Source organism: Tiliqua scincoides, chromosome 9 (genome assembly GCF_035046505.1).
Source record: "Tiliqua scincoides isolate rTilSci1 chromosome 9, rTilSci1.hap2, whole genome shotgun sequence".
In the NCBI taxonomy this organism is placed as follows: Eukaryota; Metazoa; Chordata; class Lepidosauria; order Squamata; family Scincidae; genus Tiliqua; species Tiliqua scincoides.
The window spans coordinates 19,152,176-19,173,641 of NC_089829.1; the positions used below are offsets into that span (position 1 = coordinate 19,152,176).

The window sequence follows — 21,466 nt, forward strand, 5'->3', positions numbered from 1 at the left end:
CTCCCACTGAACTGTGAGAAGCGGTACCCAAGACTTTGGACACATAACAAAAAAACACTTCTGATTTTCTTGTGATTTGCTAAGAGGTTTCCTGAGGTTCTCCCTCAATGAACATGAGCATAAGAAAATGGGAACTCATGAAAATGTGTCTCAGTTCGACAAGTGTCATAAAGGGATGGATATTTTGGCAATTCTGGGCCATTTGTGGGAGCCCCTTCAAGGGCGAGTTACAAATTCCTGATGCTTTAGGCAAAATGCCATTCCTGTGTTTGGTCTGGCTTGTGACAAATGTTGGATTAGAAGCTAAGTGGCTAGTTGCATGAGGTGGGTGTGAACTTCTGCAAAGAGGCAGGCTAGATCAGGGGTGTCAAACCTGTTTCATACCGAGGGCCAACAGAAGAGAAACACACAACAGAAGAGAAAACACACAAATCTTGATCATATTTCAAGATATGAGAGAGCCCAATTTTCACGTGGGCTGCCCTTTCAGCAGTAACACCACAGTACTGCTTAGCAGATGAGAGCCTGAGGGCCAGAGAAAAAACTTCCACGTCCGGCCCCCGGGCCTTATGTTTGACACCCCTGGGCTAGATGATCTCCAGAATCCAAGATCACTAACAACTTCATCTGTCAACTGACACCACTGCCCTTCAAACAGTCTGGAGGTGCAACTTTTGAGCATTTCAGACATAGGCCTTCAAAACAGAAAAAGCTACCTACAACACAGACACGCTTTGCTCCCCTTCCTTTCCTACGTGAACCAAATGCCAACCTGCTCTGCCATTGGCTGTCTCCCCAGCAGTCCCCCCAATGAAGCTTTCATCACCTCCCCGTGTGTCATGAGGATTGGGAAATAGAAGTTTCCCACTGCCATCAAACTGCCACCTGCCCCCCCCCGCACACAAGAAGAGCTCACCACCAAACGCCCCATGTGAGAAGTTCTTTGCTGTCTTCGTCACCGCTAATTAGCGAGGAGCAGTCAAGGCCGCTCAGCATCAAGATCTGCTGCTGGGGTCACCCCCTCCCCAGGCAAGCTCCCTAATGGGAAGCAAAGGTCCAGGGGGGCTTCCCCGAAGGGCTAACATCCATCTCTTGCTCCGTCCTGCACCCGCCGATCTGCCTACTAATCTTTCATGTTTAATGTTTAAACTGAAAAAAAGGCAAAAGGGGGGAAAAAAACTCAATCAACCCCATAAAAACCTTTGAGTATAAAGTGGAACACATTTTGTTTAAAATACTCTGGGCCATTTTTATAGAACATCCCTTGGAAAAAGAAAAAGTGCAGGGATCATTTTTTTAAAGTCCATCCCGCAGGCTCTATCATTTAATTATGAGTGGGACATAAATTATGCATTTACACATTGTTGCATTTTCTATAAAAGTGGCATGGAGAAGGGTGTTTTTCCCCTTTTTTTTTGCAGTTTTGAAACTCTTTTTCTTCCTAGGGGCACTTTTCAAGGGGAACAAAGGGCTGCAGGGTACGCATTGATGAAAAAAATTAGCATTTGTCAGCCAGATGCCATTAGAAGAGCAGCATGGTGCTAACATATACAAATTCTAAATCTATTTTTTCCCCCTGCATAGACTTAGGGGAAAGAGTGGGGGAGGGGGAAGGAGGGGGAGGGAAAAAATCCCTCCTGAAAAACACGGGTGATCTCACCAGGCAGAAAATGTCTCCTTGCAGTTTAAGCACTAGACAGAGGTAATTGGGCAGAAGTGACTCATTTGCATACAACTGATCCTGGAATAAAAGGGACGGAGGTGCCGCGCAGAAGAAGAGGCCCATTACCTGCACTGAATTCAACCGGCAGTATCCATTCAAAGGGAATCTAATGACGTGAGTGGGGTCCTGGTTCCAGCCGGCGTTGACGGAGTTGCACATGACGTCCCCTGTCTCTGGGAAGATCTCTTCGATCAGCGCCTTCTCCCCGCTCAGCGCAATCCTCTCCCCAAGATCCGGAGTCACCCTTACAACCAAGCAGTCACAGGGCTGGAAGTGCTTCCGTTGTTCCCTCTCCTGTTTCCATCGCTCCAGTTCCTTGATCATGGGCTGCAACTGGTAGTACTTGGCCTCTTCATACAAAAGATTAAAGTCCTGCAGAGACGAGAAGAGAAAGAAAGAAAACTAAGAGAGCTCGTGGATCTTTTAGAGAGAGAGAAAAAAATACCAGCCGTGTCTAATTTCTCCTGACCTACATATTCTGCAAGAGTCGAAACGCAACAGGTTCCCAAATCCAAAAGAGCCATTTTGCGCTTTGATGCCTTCGCTCTGCCAAGAAAGTTGTTTATAACTATGCCTGAGCAGACCTGGTTGGTACAATTTCTCTTGCAGTGAATTACCTAACTTTTCTCTTTAATCAATCTAGCGGTGGATTCAAAACCTGTCATAATAAACAGAAGCATCTGATGGGAGGCAGAGGAGCTAATGCAGGGGTATCAAACATGCGGCCCACGGAAATTTTTTCTCTGGCCCTCAGGCTCTCATCTGCTAAGCAGTACTGTGGTGTTACTGCTGAAAGGGCAGCCCACGTGAAAATTGGGCTCTCTCATATCTTGAAATATGATCAAGATTTGTGTGTTTTCTGTTGTTTACCGCTAATGAGTTCCTAAGTAAGAAAAAAGTGCTTATTTTTTTATTATGACCTGTTTAATGACATCAGTTCCTGCCTAATGACATCACTTCTGGCCCTCAGCAGGCATCATGAATGCTATTTGGCCCTCGGTATGAAACAAGTTTGACACCCCTGAGCGAAATTCATTGCTACACACAGTTGCCCTAGAAACAGAGCTGCAGAACCCTGAAGAGGACTGGATTGCAAGCCACATTCATGCTGGCAACTATTCAAGTGGGGTTATTCCGGATGACTTGATCCAGAGGAGAAGACTATAGCCACTTGTTCTGCTCTTAGCCATCTGGAGATGATTCATTATGTTGACATCCCACCTTTCCTCCCAGCATGGAACTCAAGGCCATGTGCAGTGGGGGGCAGGGAATGATAAGTACTGCAGGCACCGCAACACGTCATGTAAGCACCTCATCCCACTTGCCATCGTTGCCATTCTGGGCAGTGAGCCCAGAACTTACTGAGTGCCCACATGTTGCCTGGAATGGCTCAGACAGTGAGTGGAAGGGGCTGCTTACATGGTGCACTGCGGCGCCTGCAGCACTTACTGTTTTGCTCCTCCTTCTAGCTATGCTACTGGTTGTGTGCACGGAGTGCAGGAGGTCACATACCCAGGCACTGACCAGACCAGGGTCTCCTTAGCTCCAAAAGGTGGCTTCCTCATGTGCCTTCAGATTAGGTCTGTGCATGGTGCTGGATCTTCTGATACTATAAACTGGTTATGGGGCTGGGTGGTTGATTGCCTATGGAGCCAGCCCTCTTAAGCTACAAAGGGCCTAATCCTATCCAACTTGCCAGCACCGATGCAGCTGGGTGAATGGGGCATATGCTGCATCCTGTGGCACAGGGCAGTCCTCAAGGTAAGGGAACATTTTGGACTGCATTGCAACTGCACTGGTGCTGGTTGCACTTGCTTAGGATGGGGACCAAAGTGAAGCCTCTGCCTCTGTGATGCCATTAAGGGTAGTTATGGGGATTGGAGAGAGGGCTTGCACCACTTTCTTCCCCCCAACTCATTCCTATTCCAAAATACAATCGCTGCACAAAAACTGAAGCTAAAACCAGACCCGGGGGGGGGGGGCGGTGCTTGGATTTTCTTTTTCCCAGATGTGTGATGGGAGGCCCTGATTTCAGGTGGCCTCCCAAAACCGATTCAGTGACATTTCTTTCTTTAAAAAAATATTTATCTCCCACCTTTCCTCCCATAAAATGGGGCAGCCACGCACAATAATTTAAAATGCAATAATCACTAACGTTAAAAATGGCCAACGAGAGAGATGAATAAAAGCTGTAAAAAGCACTGAAAACAAGCAAGTGTTAATCTAGCAGACAAGGAGATGATGTTTTCCACTGAGTCAAACAGGCCAGGCAGATTGAAGTCGAAAATAAGAGGGACATTTATTAAAACGGGGACAGCCGATAAAAAGTAGTAAAAGGGAGTTACAAGCAGGGAAATGCAAAAAGATGGGGGCAGCGGACAGTCCAGGCAAGGCTTTTTACATTGCAATGGCCTGAAGGCACAAAGCAAGCAAAAGACAAAGCAATCTGACATGACTTCCTAGACTCACACCCTGATTTCAGTTACTTCACAGGTTCAAAACTGTTTGCTGGCAAAGACTGCACCATTCATTTATTCCTGGTTGACACAGGGACAGCCAGGTACTATACAAGGAAGCCCCAAGAGAACGGGGGCAAGACATCCAGTCACAGGCTTCTCGGTGAGGCTGGCCATGGAGTGCAAAAAGCTTCCTTCTAAGGCACAGCTAGTAAACCCACTGACCGAAACAACAAACATTTTATGATGGGGAAGGGGGAACTTGCACCACACAGCATGCATCCTGAGAGGTCACTTCTGCCCACTTGACCAGGGCCTGAAGGCAGGTAAGGATGCCTTGACCAGTGAGGCACAGCTGTGACATCATAAAGTGAAGGGCATGTAAACATGCTCTTGGCTCCTGATCCTAACTCTGACCAAGAGGCTGGTGCATTGTCAGCAGTGAGGTGTCACGGCGGATGGGAACTAGACGAAGCAAGATCACTCTTGCTTAGGACGTCCAGACTAAGCAAGATCAGGGGCTACTTTTAGGAAGTCATGTCAGATTTCTGGTTATATTCTATGCTTGCTTTCCACCTACTTGCCATTGGTTGAAAGATGCCCCATTTTTATATCACCTCTTTAGGTCTGCTAAGCCCTTGAATAAATGCCCTCTTTACATCTAACTTACTTAACCTGGTTCGCTCTGGGGAAGGAATGCTACCTTGTCCCCATAACTCCCAGCCTTGCACTATTGCATGTTTTTGAGAACATTCTGAGGCTCCCATCATACATTTGGGAGGGAGGGTTTCCAAAGCAGCTCCCTTCCCTCCCGGTTTGGTTGTTAGCCTTGCTGGTGGCAGTGATCACTATCATTGTATTCCAGAACATGGGTGAGCTCAAGGAAAGCAAGGAGACTGCTGGTTGCAGGGGCCTGTCCCCTCAGTCTTCCCAGTGGCTCAGTCTACTGAGTGGGACAAGCCTGACTGTAATGAACAGGAGCTGTGGACAGACTCTCTCTCTCTCACACACACACAGAGCCCAATCCTATCCAACTTTCCAGTGCCAATACAACCACAATGCAGTTCTGAGGTAAGGGAACAAAATCCGCTTACCTTGAGGAGGCCTCCCTCCCTCCCTCCCACTGCAGGATGCAGCAGACACCCCATTGGCATGGATGCATCGGCACTGGAAAGTTGGATAGGATTGGGCCCAACACACATTAGCGCACACAACCTAGAATGCTCTGTATGAATTGAGAAATGTGTGGAAAGATGTATATGTAAGAATAGCGCACTTATGAGAACATACCACTCATTGTGAACTTTGTTGAAAATAAATACTGTTGTTAATAATAATAATAATTTTATGCACTTGAGAGGTTTTGTGAATGGGCATATGTCCTACCATCTAAATGGGAGCCACATGGCTGAAAAGCTCTGGAGAGTTCCAAGTGAATAACTTGTGCCACCAACAGCCTGAGGAGGGATGAGCTTGTAAATATCTCCAGCCCCAGACTGCCCCTCCCAGTCTCCACTTTTGACCAAGTCTTGTTTGCCTTTTGCACTCTATCAAATTCTTCCAGACACTGATGCGCAGGCTGAAGAGCCACATGAGGTTCTGGACAGGGGAGGAATCTCAAGGGGTTCCTCAAAGGACTAAGGCTCTGGTTCAGTAGGTGCTGAACCAGGGTCTCCAGTACTGGGGTCTCCTGGCAACAGTAGCGTAGCTATTGGGGGGCAGTAGTGCGGTCAGTATTGCAGGTGCCACAACATGCCATGTAACCTGCTCCTTCCACTCACCATTGGAGCCTTTCTGGTCAGTGATGGCAACACAGTGCTTTGTCATTGTTGCTTAGAATGGCTTCAATGGCAAGAGGGAGGGGCTGGTTATACGGCGCTTTGTGGTGTCTGCTATACTGACCACCCTGCCCCCTGTAGCTGTGCTACTGCCTGGCTACAGGGTCAGGCTGTAGCTTAGTGTAAAGGCCTGGGAGTGGTCCTTGCAACCCAACTGCTCCTCAGGACCAGACTCCGAGACACTTTTCAGCAGGGAAGTAGTGGCAATCTACTAACGCAGGGACATATATGTGTGTGTGGATCTTGAGTCACATAGAATAGTTTTGCACCTCGCGGGTGCGTCAAGGGGGAGAAGCATATCAACCAAAGCCTGCACCCATCTGACTCCATGGAACGCAGCAGCAAACACCAGGAAGGACTTCAAGCTGGGTAACTGCATCTCTAATCACATCATCTAGAATTCACAAGCACATGAAAAATGTGCCTCACTCTTAGGAAAAGGCACTCTCAAGAGGGGGACCTGTCAAAGGCAGACTGCTTTCAAGTCTTGTCTTATTAGCAACTGGAACTGTAGTTAATATTCACCGTAAACACACCAGTCAGATGCGATAATAGAGAATTGCTAGCTAGGAACACATGTGCGGCTGTCTCTGTGGCTCACCACATGCTCGGTCTGAAACGAGCATTGCAAATGTGGATCCTTAGAGGCCAGGGAGAAGAATTCTGAAAGTACTCTTGGTCTCACTGAAGCCAGCAAAACACTCCAGAAGAAACAGGCACGGGAGTGGATGGGGAGATGTGCTTGGCGTCCTACTGTCTCACACCTGCCACACAAATATTGGTCTAATCTTCTGTTGTCAGCCCTTTTGAATTCTTCTGGGGCTTTGGTACACATGATAATCGTTCAGAACTGATCCCTAATTGCCCTGTGTTTTGGTTCCCTGTGCCTGTGGTGATCACCGATGATGCCACACCATGCACAGAATTAGGTCATTAACCCCACCACTGGCCTGTATCTGGGGGTTGGTCCAGAGCTTCGTGGAGCCTCTGGAACCACCAGCCCACCACAGTCAGAGAGCTGACTGCAGGCAGCAATGTCAAACAGATTTCTGCCATGCCCTGTGGTGCGATGCCCAGAATGGTCTCTAACACGAGGGCTCTGTGTGCGTAACTCAACACATAAAGGCCCACTTTGAATAATTCCTCTCTCTGCAAAGAAGAGGGTTGGGAGGAAATCAAGTCTCTGTGCACATAGACCTACATGGAAACCATGCACCAGACATTAGCTTAGGGTCTGGCATGCTTCCATAGCAGCTGAGGTATAATCAACCCCCTCTATGTCTAATCGAACCTCTCCATGATCTCTCCTCCTTTGAATTCCATTACTGCCACAAAGCCACCTCCCTAGACCACCCACTCAGCTACCACCTTACCCTGTTTGCCCTGAACTTTCTCAGTCCAACCTGTGCCACTTAAGGATGCTGTTGGCACTGGCTAACTGCCCAACCCAGTGGTTCTCAAGCTTTTCCAGCTCGCGCTTGCCCTGAGCCTTGTAGCCATTGGCCATGGCTCCCTATTACAACAGCTCACCTCAGTTACCCCCAAAATGGGGATGAAGGTGTGTATTGGAATTGCAGAAGATATTACCGAGGAGATAGGGTGTGGTGTCCACAGTGCCCCTTGCTCTAAGTCAGGGGTGTCCAAAGTTTTTGGCAGGAGGGCCACATCAGCTCTCTGACATTGTGTTGGGGGCCGGGGGAAAAAAAAGAATTAATTTACATTTAAAATTTGAATAAATTTACATAAGTTTACATAAATGAATATATTAAAGATGAACTTATATGAATGAATGAAGTTCTTGCAATAGCTCAGTGCCTATAAAAGGCCTTGCACAAAGCAAGGCTGGCCTTTCCTTTGCTGCCGCTACTGCATCACAGATGTGAAAAAGCAAGCAGTGGAGGGAGCTCTCATCCCACAGCTCACATGAGAGGTCAAATAGTTGCCCTCACGCTGAGAAAAGTTACGTTGGGCCAGTGCAGGCTTCAACAAATCTCCGGAGGGCCAGAGGCTCATTGGAGACTGGGGGCTCCCTGAGGGCCGCATTGAGAGGCCTTGAGGGCTGCAAGTGGCCCCCGGGCCAGGGTTTGGGCACCCCTGCTCTAAGTAAATGCAGGGTTAAAGCCCAGATGGTAGCTGGAGGGGTGCTGCACACCTGCAGCCGCTAAAGGCTAAAGTGAACCTGGGAGCATATAAACAGCATCTGGAGGAACTAGTGGTGTGGGTTGTAAAAGGGGTGCAGGTTGGAGGTAGGAGAGGGGACTGACTTGGCTTATTGACTTTGACCTTGGACTGTGACCTGGCATATTGTTTCTGGACTCTGATTTGGCAACCTTCATTTATTGAACTGGGACCTGACTTTTGCTTGCTGCACTGGTGAGTTTCACAAGGGAAACTAATCAGCTTTAAGCAGGCATGAAGCCCAGTTGGGAGGAGCTGTGTCAAGACAAGGTGTTATAATTATACACTAGAAACAAGGCTGCCAGCACTCTGAGGCTGCAATCCTAACCACACTTACCTGAGAGTAAGCCCCACTGAATAAAATAGGAATTACTTCTGAGTAGACCTAGCTAGGATTGTGCCTTTGTCTTACAATAGCAGCCAACAGAGTACTCCCCCCCACCCCCAAAAGGAGGCAGGAGGAAAAAGGGGAATGGCTGAAAAGGAATGGCGATTTTTATTATTAATCAATTTTTGGAGAAAAAGTCATCAAGAGTGGCTTTTTTTCTTTTTTGAAGGGGGGGGAAGAGAAAGGTGAAGATCCTGGGTTAAACTGACACAGACCCCAAGCCTATGTAGGTCTACTCAGAAGTAAGCCCCATTTGAGTCAATGGGGCTTACTACCAGGAAAGTGTGGATAGGATTACAGTCACATATAGCAAGATTACAACTCACCCCAAAGTAGACAGGGGCTGCTCACACACATATACCCAGCATGCAGATGGCACCCCTGTTCCCCCAGGCAAGACGGAGGGATGCAGGCTGGGGTATTTGGACACCACCCCCCACTAGGAGCAGAGGAATGCGCTGCACTGCCTGTACTTACTCTTCCCTCCCAGTTTGAAGCCTGCCAGGAGCACACCCTGTGCTGATGAGATGCAGCACCTCCGCACTCTTCTCTCCTCCAGCCTTGACCATTCCCAGGATGCCCAGGGCGAGGGGCACACTGGGAAATGTAGTCCTTGGGGTGAGGCTGCACATGTAGAGAGCTCCATGATGAGATGCAGCACCACTGCCTGCCCAGCCAGCCTTCTCTCCCACCTCTCCCCACCATGTTTCACCCTGCCCCACCCACCTTGTTCTCAGCCTCAGAAAAGCAGCAAGTCAGGAAGCAGCACGTGCAGCTGAGCAGAGCAGCTGCAGCCACCTCTCTCCCGAGATACCTGGCGACGCCCCTGGAGGCTAGCCACGCCTCACTAGGGACGCACAGATTGAATAACTCAAAACAGGCCCAACCCTATGGTTGGGCTGCACTTGCAGAATGCATGTTCCACTGGTGCACACTGCCACTAAAGCACCATAAAATGTTTTGTGATAGTGTTTGTAGGTGGTGTGCTGCACACATCTAAGGATGTTACAAGGCATGCTGGACCAAGTCAATCTGGCGCAGGAGTGGGGTGGAATGGGGTGGAGATGGGGCGGGGTGGGCTTGGGGGGGACGTGGGATAAGCAGCACTGGAGTGTGCTGTATCCTAAACCCCCTTCCCAGGCCTGATCTGCCTGCACAGAGCAACGTGGACTTGCCCCAGCGATAACACTAGTGCAGGTCCAAGTTGATCCATGGTGGCTGCTGACACTTACCCCAGGGCAAGAGGACAAATGTCCCCATGTCTTGAGGAGACCTCCAGCAGCTGAAATTCCCCTGTGGGATGCAGCTTAGTGGGGACTTAGGATCGGGCTGTTAATGCTATGGAGTTGCTATGCTAGCAGCAGTGATGATGGTATTTATCCTCCACACCTCTCTGAGGTGGGCAAAGGTAGTGTGTGGCTTTCCCTACATCTCAGAACACTTCCCAGTTGCAACCAGAAGGCACTTCTGGTTGTGTCCAGGATGGTTCAGTGAGGCCCTCTAGAAGTGGGTTGGGACCCGTGTTAAGTCAAATCTGCAGGTCCCGAACCTGCGGATAAGGAGGTACCAACTTGTACAGCAGTTTAGTCTAAAGCAGTGGTGCTCAAACTGGTGGGTCACAACCCACCTCTGAAACTTAAAAGGGGTCACTTTCTCCCTTGAGGGGAGTGTCACAGAAATGGGTATCCCAACAGTACTGCAGCGATCACGGCACCGCAGGCACCCAGAAGCATTTTAATGTAATTGGAAGGACTGTGCAGCATCCCGAAGGGTCGAGGAGGTTCACAGCCCCCTCAGCGAGCCTCCCCTCCACCTCACCACCTCCAACTGCAGAATGGAGCCCACTTCCGGTTTTGGAAGCTCCGGGCTCCAGAGCTCTGACTGCAAACCAGAAGTGGGCTCTGACTGCAGGTTGCTGCCCACTGCGGGGGCTGCGAGCCTCCAGGACCCTCCGGGAAGCTGCACAGTCCCCTCAGGTACGTTAAAATGCTTCTGGGTGACCATGGCGCTCACATCCCTGATCTTGTCTGATCTCGGAAGCTAAGCAGGGTCAGGCCTGGTTAGTACTTGGATGGGAGACCGCCTGGGAATACTGGGTGCTATAGGCTTATACCATAGTCTTTCGAGACTGAAGGTTGCCAACCATGGCGCTGTGATCGCTACAGCGCCGTCAGGACACCTCCCACCCCCCACCCCCATCGCAGTCCCCGCCCATGCAAGCACTTACCAGTGCTTCTCAGACTCCTAGAGAGTTTGAGAACCACTGGCCTAAAGTGAAGCAAAAGTTTCATTTTCACATGTAAGATTGGAGGGGATGAGGGGATGAAGAAAGTCTACAGTTTTCTAAGCATTAAACTACCGAGTTCAGCTCATACATGTAGAGCTAGCTCATGGTTTAACATTACATCTAAATGGAGCCACTGCTTTAAAATGTTGTCTTTTCTGAGTATCCCAAAGGGAAGAGCATTAAGGCTTTGTCAGTTCACAACAGTGGACAAATTGGAGCCTTGGAACAAGGGGCTCCCACAGGCTGATTCCTATTTATTCCCAAACCTAGTAAGGGCTGCACTTGTGAATTTTATATTTTTTTAATATTTTGAATCATTACTAAGGCAAGTCACAATTCTATGAACAAAAGAACAGATGATTGTTGGTCCCCTAAGATTTCCATTTTTCAAAGCAATAAACCAAGGAGGGACCATTTCCTGGAAATAAAAACATCTCCAGCCTGCAATTACTGGCAGCAAACCTTTGTGCGGTCATTTCAATTCAGTTTTGTAGGAGAAGGAAAGGAGGAACAGAAGGCAGCGGCATGACGAAATGGAGCCCTATGGACATGCCCCCCCCCCGGAGTCCTGCACAAGCCCACTGAACTGATCAGTGGGTACACAAACCAAGTGCTTGTCTGGGTCAATGGGGCTTGTGCAGAAGACTTCCAGAGGAGTGTGCACTGGGATGTAGTAACGTAGCTAAAGGGGGGCACAGTAAGTATTGTAGTCACCACAATGTTCTGTGTAAGCAGCCCTTCCCACTTGCCATCGGAGCCATGCTGGGTAGCAACGACAATTGCGATGGCCCCAACAGTGAGTGGGAGGGGTCACTCACATGGTACACTGTGGCACCTGCAATACTTACCATGCCTCTGTAGCTATGCTACTGCTGGCATGGTTGCACAAATTAACATCCAGTGGCTAGCTGGAGGGGGGCAGAGCGCTCAGTCCGACGGGATGGGCAAGCGGCTCCCTCCGTACGGCTCAGTTTTGCTCCCCCTGCCAGGAAGGGCTCCAAAGGGAGGGGCCGCTTGCCTGCCCCACTGAGCCTCCCCATCAGACTGAGCACTCCGCCCCCCTCCAGCTACGCCACTGGATGTTAATTTGTGCAACCATCACAAGTAAAACATTTCCTAAATGTGAAACGGTGGTCTGTGGTCTCACTTATGTTGCTCCTTCTTAATTGTTGTTACATCCTGATAAAGACACTAAAATGTGTGAAAGTAAAATGAGTTTAGAAAAAAAGTGATTCCACCTCGGGCTCCCTGCTGCTTCACTTTTCATCTCTCGTGTTGGTATCTATGATAACTTTTAGGCCCTCTGATGGAAGCTCTAGCACCACCTCCCCAGCATGGCACCCAAGCACTTTCAAGAACACAACCCACCAAAGCACAGCTCCTGAGAGGACTTCAATGATTTCAACAGACTAGTCCGAGCCTCAGTGAAGTTGTGCAGAAGCCAGGGCTGGCAGACCAGTCCCTTTAACAACAAGCAGCAGCAATTAGATCTAGTACAGTATAGGCAAAATGCTGCCCTGCCTTCTAACCACGGTTTGGGTCAGGACAGCCCAGCCCAGCAGGCTGGTGCACTTCTCCCTCTCCCACCTCTGCTCTCATGTGTCGATTCTTCCAGTAGCATAGCTAAAGGAAGGAGCAACAGTAAGTATTGCTGCTATGCCCCATGTAAGCAGCCTCTCCAACCAGCTGTTGAAGCCATTCTGGGCAGTGAAGGCAATGCAAAGGTGCTTGCCAAACCAAATGGCATGTTGCACAGAATGGCTGACGGAGAGTGGGAGGGGACACTGGCACAGAGCACTGCGGCACCTGAAATATTTACCGTTTTGCTCCCCGCTAGCTATGCTACTGGATTTTCCCTATTTCCTCTTTTCAGCAGTAACTACTGTTAGCATTTATGTGTGCAGTAATTTTGATACTAAATGTGGTTAGCTCAAACCAGGTATGGAAATCCATTCATAGCCAAAGGGGCAAATTATGTTTTGCAGGTAACCATGGTTCGTTTGAAAATCAATGCACAAAAAACTTTAACCATAACTGGCGACGGAGGTATCTGCATCTGAGAGAGGAGGAGGGAGAGAAAGAGCACACAAGTGCACAGTGTGCTCCCTATTCAGTCACGTTTTGTCTGTGTCAGGACTTAGGGCAGAAAATACAACATGCCTCACTTAAAGAAATGAATGAATCAAAAACCAAACAGATTGCAGGTTTCTAGCCTTTCTTACCTTAAAGTCTTCAGGGAGCAGCAGTTTTGACGTTCTTAAGAAGCTTAATATGTATCTGAAAATTTCACCATCTCGATCAATGAAATAGTGTTGTTTTAAGCTGTCCAAGACAATGGGCTCCGTGCCATTAAAGAGACGACTTATTCTGGGAAGGGAAAAAAAGGAGAAGGATGGGCAGAAGATGGAGTGGACATTTGTGAGATACTGCAAGGATCGCAGGTGGAATGGAAGTTTAAAAGTTCTATCACAGATTCTGGGAAAGTACCTTAAGATGGCAGAGTCAGTCCCGAAACAAACACTAAGACAGAAGCCTACAGAAAGTCACCTACATCTACAATGCACAGAAAATCCTCTGCCCCCAAGAGATTAACCCATATTATCCCCTTTACACCAGCTTTGGCATCAAGATCATACACTGGTGCTCAATGCTAAAGAGAGTTCAAGCAATGTATTAGTACAACTATCAGATGGCTCTAGGAAAGAAGCCAAGCCACACATCACAAAAGTGGCTGCATCCTTTTTTTCATCATTTCTAGGTAGCCTGCAGAGTTCGTCTAATTCAGGTGACCAAGATGTGCTGTTTCATCTACTTCAATCCCAGAGTGCACATACTTGTGTTTCACCAGTGTGCATACGTGATTGGCCCTCGACTGTGGTCAGAGTGGGAGCAGGGCGATGTGTCCGATACCAGTCTCCCACAAAGAGCGTGTGTCCTGGGGGAGAAAGTCCCCGCCCTTCTCTGGGAAACTTCCCAAATCCCTCCTCCTTGTGTGATGCTGCACAAACATGCCCTCGGTACTTTGGGGAAAGGGTTTTCGGAGAACAGTTTGATAGAGAACCACATCTCCTGACCTGCTTCTGGGGACAAATTCATGGGGCTACAGGTTGCCCACAAATGCCATGACCTCATACGTCCAGGAGTATTCCTTTTGCAACAACACACTCCCAAACAATCTGTAATCCTCTCCTCACTCATTTTGTTGCACAACATGTCTCTAGTCTTAAGCATCTCCCCAGACCTCTTTCCAGCAGAATCCCTTCAGCCTCTTCTCTCCCCTCTCCTCAATTGCTTGCCTCTCTCAGGAAGCAAAGCATTCCCGCTGGAACCGAGCAGGAGTTTGGGTGCAATTTTTGTACTTAGGTTGTTTGGGGATAGGCGGTTGCTTCCCTCCTGCACATCCCAGCTCAAGAAGGCTGTTTGATGTCGCATTGTTCTCCCACTTCATGTATAATTTTCTTTCCACTATCGCTCCTAAATCTGGTGTTTCCAGTTCCTTCTAATTTAGTAATCATCTGCAGATTTCATTAGTGTGCCATCTACTCTCCTCTGGATTAATTACAGAGATATTTCATACCGCTGGAGCTCACATTGTTCCCTGCTGAACACCAAGGGAAGGTCCCGCACCCTACCCAGAATCTACAATGTGTGGCAGGTCATTCCCAGTCCGCCCAGCATCTCAGCCAGGAACACAGACACTGAATCACTTTGGATTGGACTGATTAAGGAGAGTTACCAAAGGGCACTGCAATATAGGGCGCTCCCCGGCTTCCCCCCCCCCCACTGAACCGCCAATTATGGAATGGTAACCCAGAAGCAATCTGGCTGGTGTGGCAACATTTGCTCTTGCAGGCCTGGAGCAGAAACTTTTGCTAATGGCGCCACAGGATGCTCTGGGCAGCTCCACGCTCTACAGGGCAGGCAGGAGGTGCCCAAGCATTTTCTCAAAGCTAAAACCTAATGCAGTGGTTAAACTTTTTAGCACCAGCACTTTATAGAATGACAATCTTTGGGGATCCACCACAAGCGATGTCATGGCCGGAAGTGACATCATCAATTTAGGCTTCAAACCTAAGCCGCGACCTTATACAGTACACTTGTGCTGTTATTTTGCATAGCTTGAAATTCAAATATTCCCGCTTGGAAATGAAAGCAGAACACAGACTTGGATCCTTCTCCAACCACATAGTCCTTTCCCCTTTCCAGTGTCCCACCTATTCAGGGCAAAGTATCATGCCTCTCTCCCACTGGGAGGCTGCCCTGCCCAGCAGCTCTGCACCCTGTATTTTCATGTCTCCATTTTCAACGGCGGCTGAGCTAGGTGCTATGTGACCCACGTGAAACTGGCTCGCAACCCCCCTAGTGGGTCCTGACCCACAGTTCGAGAAACTGACCTAATATGTGGATGGTAGAAACTCATTCCTTTAAACTGTGGTTATACTGGGAAACCCAGACTTGGTCAAGGGTCCCTAAGATCTGTACACAGGTCTCATAGACAAGGGTTACAGCATCCACACGTCATGTGTGGTGCGATCACAGCAACTGCATCTGGGAGGGTTGGCCTTTGGGCAATTTGGCTGCATTTCAGCAAGGGCTTGAGCAGCCACCACCCCAGCATGGAACTGATCATGCTGAGCCACAGTGAGTGGAGCACTGTGTGGGTCCGCCCTCCATTGCCTCCATACAGTCTGAAATGGGCCTCCCAGAAGCAGTTGGCAGTGATGCCATCATGTCACCGACAACTATTTCTGGGTACCGCACACCTGGCTGGCCATGGCTAGAGTTGCTGCAGCTGCATAGAGTGGGGGGGGGGAGGCCCCAGGCCAGATGACTCTCCAGCTTCACTTTGTGAGGCAGCCTGTGCCACTGCCAAAACAGTTTTGTGCTGTTAAGAAGTCAGTTATTCAAAATCTTCCTTGTTGTACCCTGAAACGATTTGTCCTAGCCCTACCCTCCAGAGCGAGTGAGAACAAATCAGTCTGATCCTCAGCTCAGAGGAAGGCCTGAAGGTGCTGGGCCATGATTACAGGCACCCAGTCTTGTCCACACCCACGCTGTCACTGGTGGGAGAGGTGGTGCTTAGAACAATGGTACCTCCCCCCCAAAAGAAAACACTTGGAGCACCCTGGTCTAAAGTGTCACAGTTCCAGAACGTGATACAGTACAGTGGGCCATTGGTATCCATGGGGGATCTGTTCCAGGACCCCTGTGAATACCAAATTCATCAGATAATGAAATCGATGGTGGGGGGGGAGCACAGCACCACAATTATTTACCTAGGGGACTGCACCTGGCCCCATAGAAGTCATGTGCAGCCTCCTGGCCTCCTCAAAACACCTCCCAGTGTGACCAGAAGTTTCTAGTCATGTCCGGGAGCTCCTCTAAGGCCCTCCAACCATGGGCTTAGCATCCACAGATACTCAAATCTGTGGATACCATGTCTACAGATGAGAGACTTATTCATCAAGTGGTGGTTAGAAGAATCTTGAAGGTCATCTAGTCCAACCCCTTGCTGAGTGCAGGCAACATCCTGTCAACATTCCTGACAGGTGGCCGTCCAGTCTTTGCTCAAAATACTCAATGCAAGAAAATCCACAACTGCACAAGGCAGAATGCTCCAGCTTTGGGCAGCTCTTACAATTGAGAAATTCTTCTGCATGTCTGTTGACTTCATGTTTGTAGGGAATTGACTTCTCCGGCATTTCCACCCGCTCGTCCTAGCCCTGTCCCCAGAAGCCACAGACAGTAAGTTCTCCCCTGAACATGTGTCGTATTTCTACGCATGTAGCAACCTCTCCTTTGGGGGAGTTGAAAAAGACTCTGCAGAATGGTCTCTATAGTCATCTGTTAGAAGGGTTAATCTCTTCTCAGCATTGTGTGCAAGCCTTCAACTGGAATTTCACTGACTTTCCTTGGTTACAACTGGAATCAATTAGTGGGGGATACACTGATAAGACTTGTGCTCAGCTGTGCCCTGAATTAATTTAGCAATGCTGCAGCCTTGAGAACATCTACAGTTGTGATGAAAGCAGATTAGATGCTTGCTAGAACTCCCATAAAGCTTGAGCTTTCAAGATGAATGTGGGCAAACTGTGTTGCTGGCACTCAATGCCTGTCTTTTCCTCCTGACTCCCGATGCCGATTTGCAGATGTTCCATTTTGCCTGATGGGGCTTTCCTTTCATATAAGGAGACCTGTTGATTGCCTTGAAATTCCCCCTTCTTGAAAGTGGGGCAGGGCAGTTTAGAAAGTGAACAAGCTTTCCATGCAGCCGGAGCTGGCCCGAAGCCAACTGAGCTGGGTGCCTCAGGCATCAGATTGGCTTCCGCCCACCTCTCTTTACCACTCCTTTTCCTCCGGCTCTCAGGATTCGAAAGGAGGGTAGTGGAGCAAACGAAGCGTGGAGGAGGGGATCTACTAGGGAGTCTGTCCTCCCCTTCAAAGGCACTTTGGAGGCTCACTTCCATTTGCCTGCATTTGGCCTCATTTTGGGGGTCTAGAATTTGAGGGGCACAAGAGCTAGACTAATTCCTCTGATGACAATAAAGGGAAGGTGACTAATGCTTTGAAAAGAAGCAGTTCATTATTGTCCATACTGCAGCATCTCTAGAACCAGTGGTGTAGCTAAGGGGGGCAGGGGGGTACATTGCCCCTGGTACCACACCTTGAAGGGGGTGCCAATCTGCACCCGCAATGGCGTACCTGAAGCAAAAAAATCAGCCTTCTGAGGCTTGGGGAGGCAGTATTTGCCTCCCCAGCCCTCAAACCTCCTGGAGCTTTAGAAAGACACTTCTGGTTTTCATGGGTCTTCTGGGGCCTGGGGAGGCTGCGAGGGTGTGAGTTAAAAAATGTTTGTGCGTTAGGTACATCACTGTCGAAGACAATGAGCAATGATGGTGCTAAAGCAGGACAATTCACAGAACCCTTCTTTTTCTCCAAGACCTTGAACAGTTGCTTTCTCGAAGCATACCCCTATTCACAGCGACTATCACCTGCCAAGCATGTGGCCCCTCTATCCCTCCCAGGCATCCCTTCATCTGCATCCTAGGTCATCAGCAGGGCCTCCTGTCATTCCTCTTTTGCACACATTCCTCTTACTCCCCCAGAGATGAGCATCTTTTCCCCAACTCCCAAACCTGTGATGAGCTACTTCCTCCAACTGTTCCCCATTTTCTGAAATTTGTCCCCGGTAAACCACTCTCCCTTAGCCTGGATCTAATTTACCTTTGGAGAAGATTTTGGGGATATTTTATAAAATAAAGTCTTTAACATATGCGCCTTTCACTCCCCCATAACTACCTATCCAAACAGCAAATATTTGCTGAACGTGTTCGAGCTCCATCTATCCATCCATTCATCCATACAGCTAATTCAGGTGCTTGAAGGCCTAAGAGACTAGATGCAAAATGGGGTCACCTCAACAGAAGGCAATGGCTTCTATATACTTGGGGAATGCACTACGCATGCACAGCACATACACACTGTTTGATGAGAACTGAGCATGCTCAGGGCTCCCTAAGAGCCATGAAATGTCAAAAGTCTACTTTGGAAAAAACCAACAACAGAACACTGGATGTGGGGTACAAGAAAGGGAATCAGCCTGCTCAAATCCTCTCTTGTAGCACACAAGAGAGTTGAGAAGATGCACCATTTTTGGTGTAGATTCCATTTGTCTTCTACATCAAAGTACAATATTGTGGTGTAAAGCTCTTTCTGTTTTAAAAAGCTTAAAAGCACTGAAGGGCAGAAAAGAGGATACACTATGAAAAATAAAAGCAATGCTACAATCCATCTGTGAAGCCAGTCTGCTACAGAGACCGATGTGGGTAGGCTAGTGCAGGGCAAACAGATACAGCACAAGAGAGCCTGCACGCATATGTGTGAGGTGCCTAGGCACTGATCCTTGGTGTGACAATCCAAGTACAGTGGGCCCTCAGTATCTGCAGGGGATCAGTTCCATGATCCCACATGAATATAAAAATCTGTGGTTTCTTAAATCTGCGAGGGAGGGGAAGAGTTTGGCATCTCAAACACTCATCTGAGAAACCCGTGTTGGGCCCTCTAGAGCCTCCCAGCCTCTTCAGAAGGTTTCCCTGCTACGACCGGAAATAACTTCTGGTTTTGTCAGTGACTTCCGGTCATGTCAGGGAGGCGTTCTGAGGTTCGAAGAGGTCACATGTGGCTTCCTCTCCAAAATCTTCCAGACATGACAAGAAGTCACGGGCGTGAACCAGAAGTGACTGTCAGTCCTACAGTCGCACGAGACTCCATCATGCTCCAAAGGTAGGGGGTGGCTTTGCTCATGGGGGGTAGTTTCACAGACCTTTGCCCTGGGAGCGAGCAGGGGTAAATCTGCCACTGCTCACCATCCACTGACACTCAAATTTACGGATGCCTAGCCCACAGATAAGGAGAGCCCACTGTACTACAAATTCACATCCACACCCTTAATTTTGTCTAGACATGTTGGAAGGTACATAACCCCCCAAAATCCATTTTCTGCAATCACCAAATGCATCAGCCTAGTCCTCAGCGAGGGGCAATGACAGCCCTGTAGTGTAGAAGCCTGCCCACCAACGGACACACCATGGACTCCTGCACAATGTCAGAAAAACGCTGTGACAATATCATTCACTGGCACCACTTGGATGCCAGTGCAATTCAGCCAGCAGAGAGAACAAAACAGGGAATTGAGGTACGACATGGAAGCGACAAGAGGAGTCAACAAATACTATCACAACCCCTCTTCAGAGAATGGACACACCCTCAACACCAGAAAAATGCTACACCGCTGATGGAGCTGGTGTGGGTAGGACTAACCCTGGCCGTAAGGAAAAATGGGGAAGGGAAAACCGCAAAAAATTGCACTTCCTGTCACCCCAGCCCTGCCCACCACTCCGCAACAGAACATAGGATACAGCCTACATTTGGAAGCCATTCACAGCACATCAACCCCAGTACATATGCCCCTGCAAAGGAGAATGCAGCTCAGATGATCCAATGCATGGCACAGGGCTGTACCTCTCTGGTTTCTTGGAGAGGCGTGTTGGTGATGGGAACCCTGGCATAAGGGTACTTGGCACACAAAAAGAACTCTTTTCTTGACCCTCAAATCACGTGTGGCAAGATATCGGATTAACTGTCTTCTCAGAATTCTAATTGCAAGGACTCTGCCCCAGGAGGACTCCATGCACAAACACCCTGCTGGAACCTCTACCTCACCACCCAACAGGGGAAGCAAGGACAATACATCCCACACAGGTAAGCAGAGGGGATCCCATGCTGCAATATATTGAGGTTGCATCTCCCTCTTATGTCTCTACACCACTGCCTTGTGACCCCTCAGGATTGTCACACGTCTCTGCTTACAACTGTGTTGCCCAAATGTCCCTTCCTTTCGCAACAGCTAAGAGCAAGGGATGTCTGCTCCCTCTTGGCAAATGTTAGAAGCTCTAACAATTGTTACTGCTGGCCAAGCACTCATCAAAGATACCTTGCTCTACCCTGCTGAAATAGTATTCCTTGGATATGCACTCATCAAAGATACCTTGCTCTACCCTGCTGAAATAGTATTCCTTGGATATGTTTATATGGGTGGGATGAAGGGACTTGAATCCTCAGTAAAGTCTTTGCAATTCCTTGAAAAGAGGTTGGGGATGCTGCGGTATCCTTGTGTGATATTATCTGTGTGAGGCACCCTTGGGGCATCTCCCCATAGTTGAAGTGGTGCTGTTGTTCATTCCCGGTGGCTGAGAGAGTAGTGTCATCGTCGTTGTCCCCCCGCAACACTGGCTGCTTTTAGGCCCTGCACCTTCCCCCACCCCATTCTCACTTCGCCCTGGGGGCTCTTTTCTGGCTGCCAGCACTGGGGCTGATTGAATGCAGAGACTGGCTCCTTAGACATCACACCAATGACACATGGATGATGCGCAGATGCCAAGGTGATGACACACTGATGATGAGCTGCCATCAGGATGCCGCTCCATGGATAACAGGTTGTGTTGTTGTTTCCATGGGTGCTGGGGGTGTTACTGGGAAGGGCAGTGCCAACATTGCTTTGTTAGGACAAGCTTAGCATTTTGACCCTTGTGGCTCTGGTGTTGCTGTGCTATAGCTGTGGTGTTGCTGGGAAGTGCTTAGAATATGATGGGTGTCATGCCAGCATCCGTGAGGCATTCAACTAGGATTGGGCCATAACTAACCTAAATATGTGGACATGAAATTGCTACATAGCCTTCTCCTATTCATGAATTGCACAACTGCTCGTAGGAGCAACAGCGGGGAGGGACTTCTACCATCAAGACCTGCTTGTGGAGCATTTGCTTGGTCACTGTGAGAAAGCCAGGGTGGTGTAGTAGTTTAGGAGGTGGACTTAGACTTGGAAGATCCAGGTTCGAATCCCGCCTCAGCCACAAAGCTTCCTGGGTGACCTTGGGCCAGTCACTTTCTCTCAGCCTCACCCACCTCACAGGGTTGTTGTGAGGACAAAAGGAGGGGAGCAGCTGTGTACACTGCCCTGAGCTCTTTGGAGGAAGGGCGGTATAAAAATGTGAAAAAATAAACAAAAATAAAGCAGGTGCCTGACTAGATAGGTAA

The 21,466-nt window shown here is 48.8% G+C and overlaps 1 protein-coding gene across 2 annotated transcripts in view; it reads right to left on the reverse strand.

The window, feature by feature from the left end:
- KCTD15 (potassium channel tetramerization domain containing 15) overlaps positions 1-21,466 on the reverse strand; it is a 70,741-nt gene that overhangs the window by 17,514 nt on the left and 31,761 nt on the right. For both annotated transcript variants that reach the window (XM_066637639.1, XM_066637638.1), the window contains exons 3-4: positions 13,093-13,237; positions 1,790-2,095 (exon numbers count right to left, since the gene is read on the reverse strand). In XM_066637639.1, the coding sequence (XP_066493736.1) occupies positions 1,790-2,095; positions 13,093-13,237 (451 nt within the window). The remainder of the gene's footprint in view (positions 1-1,789; positions 2,096-13,092; positions 13,238-21,466) is intronic.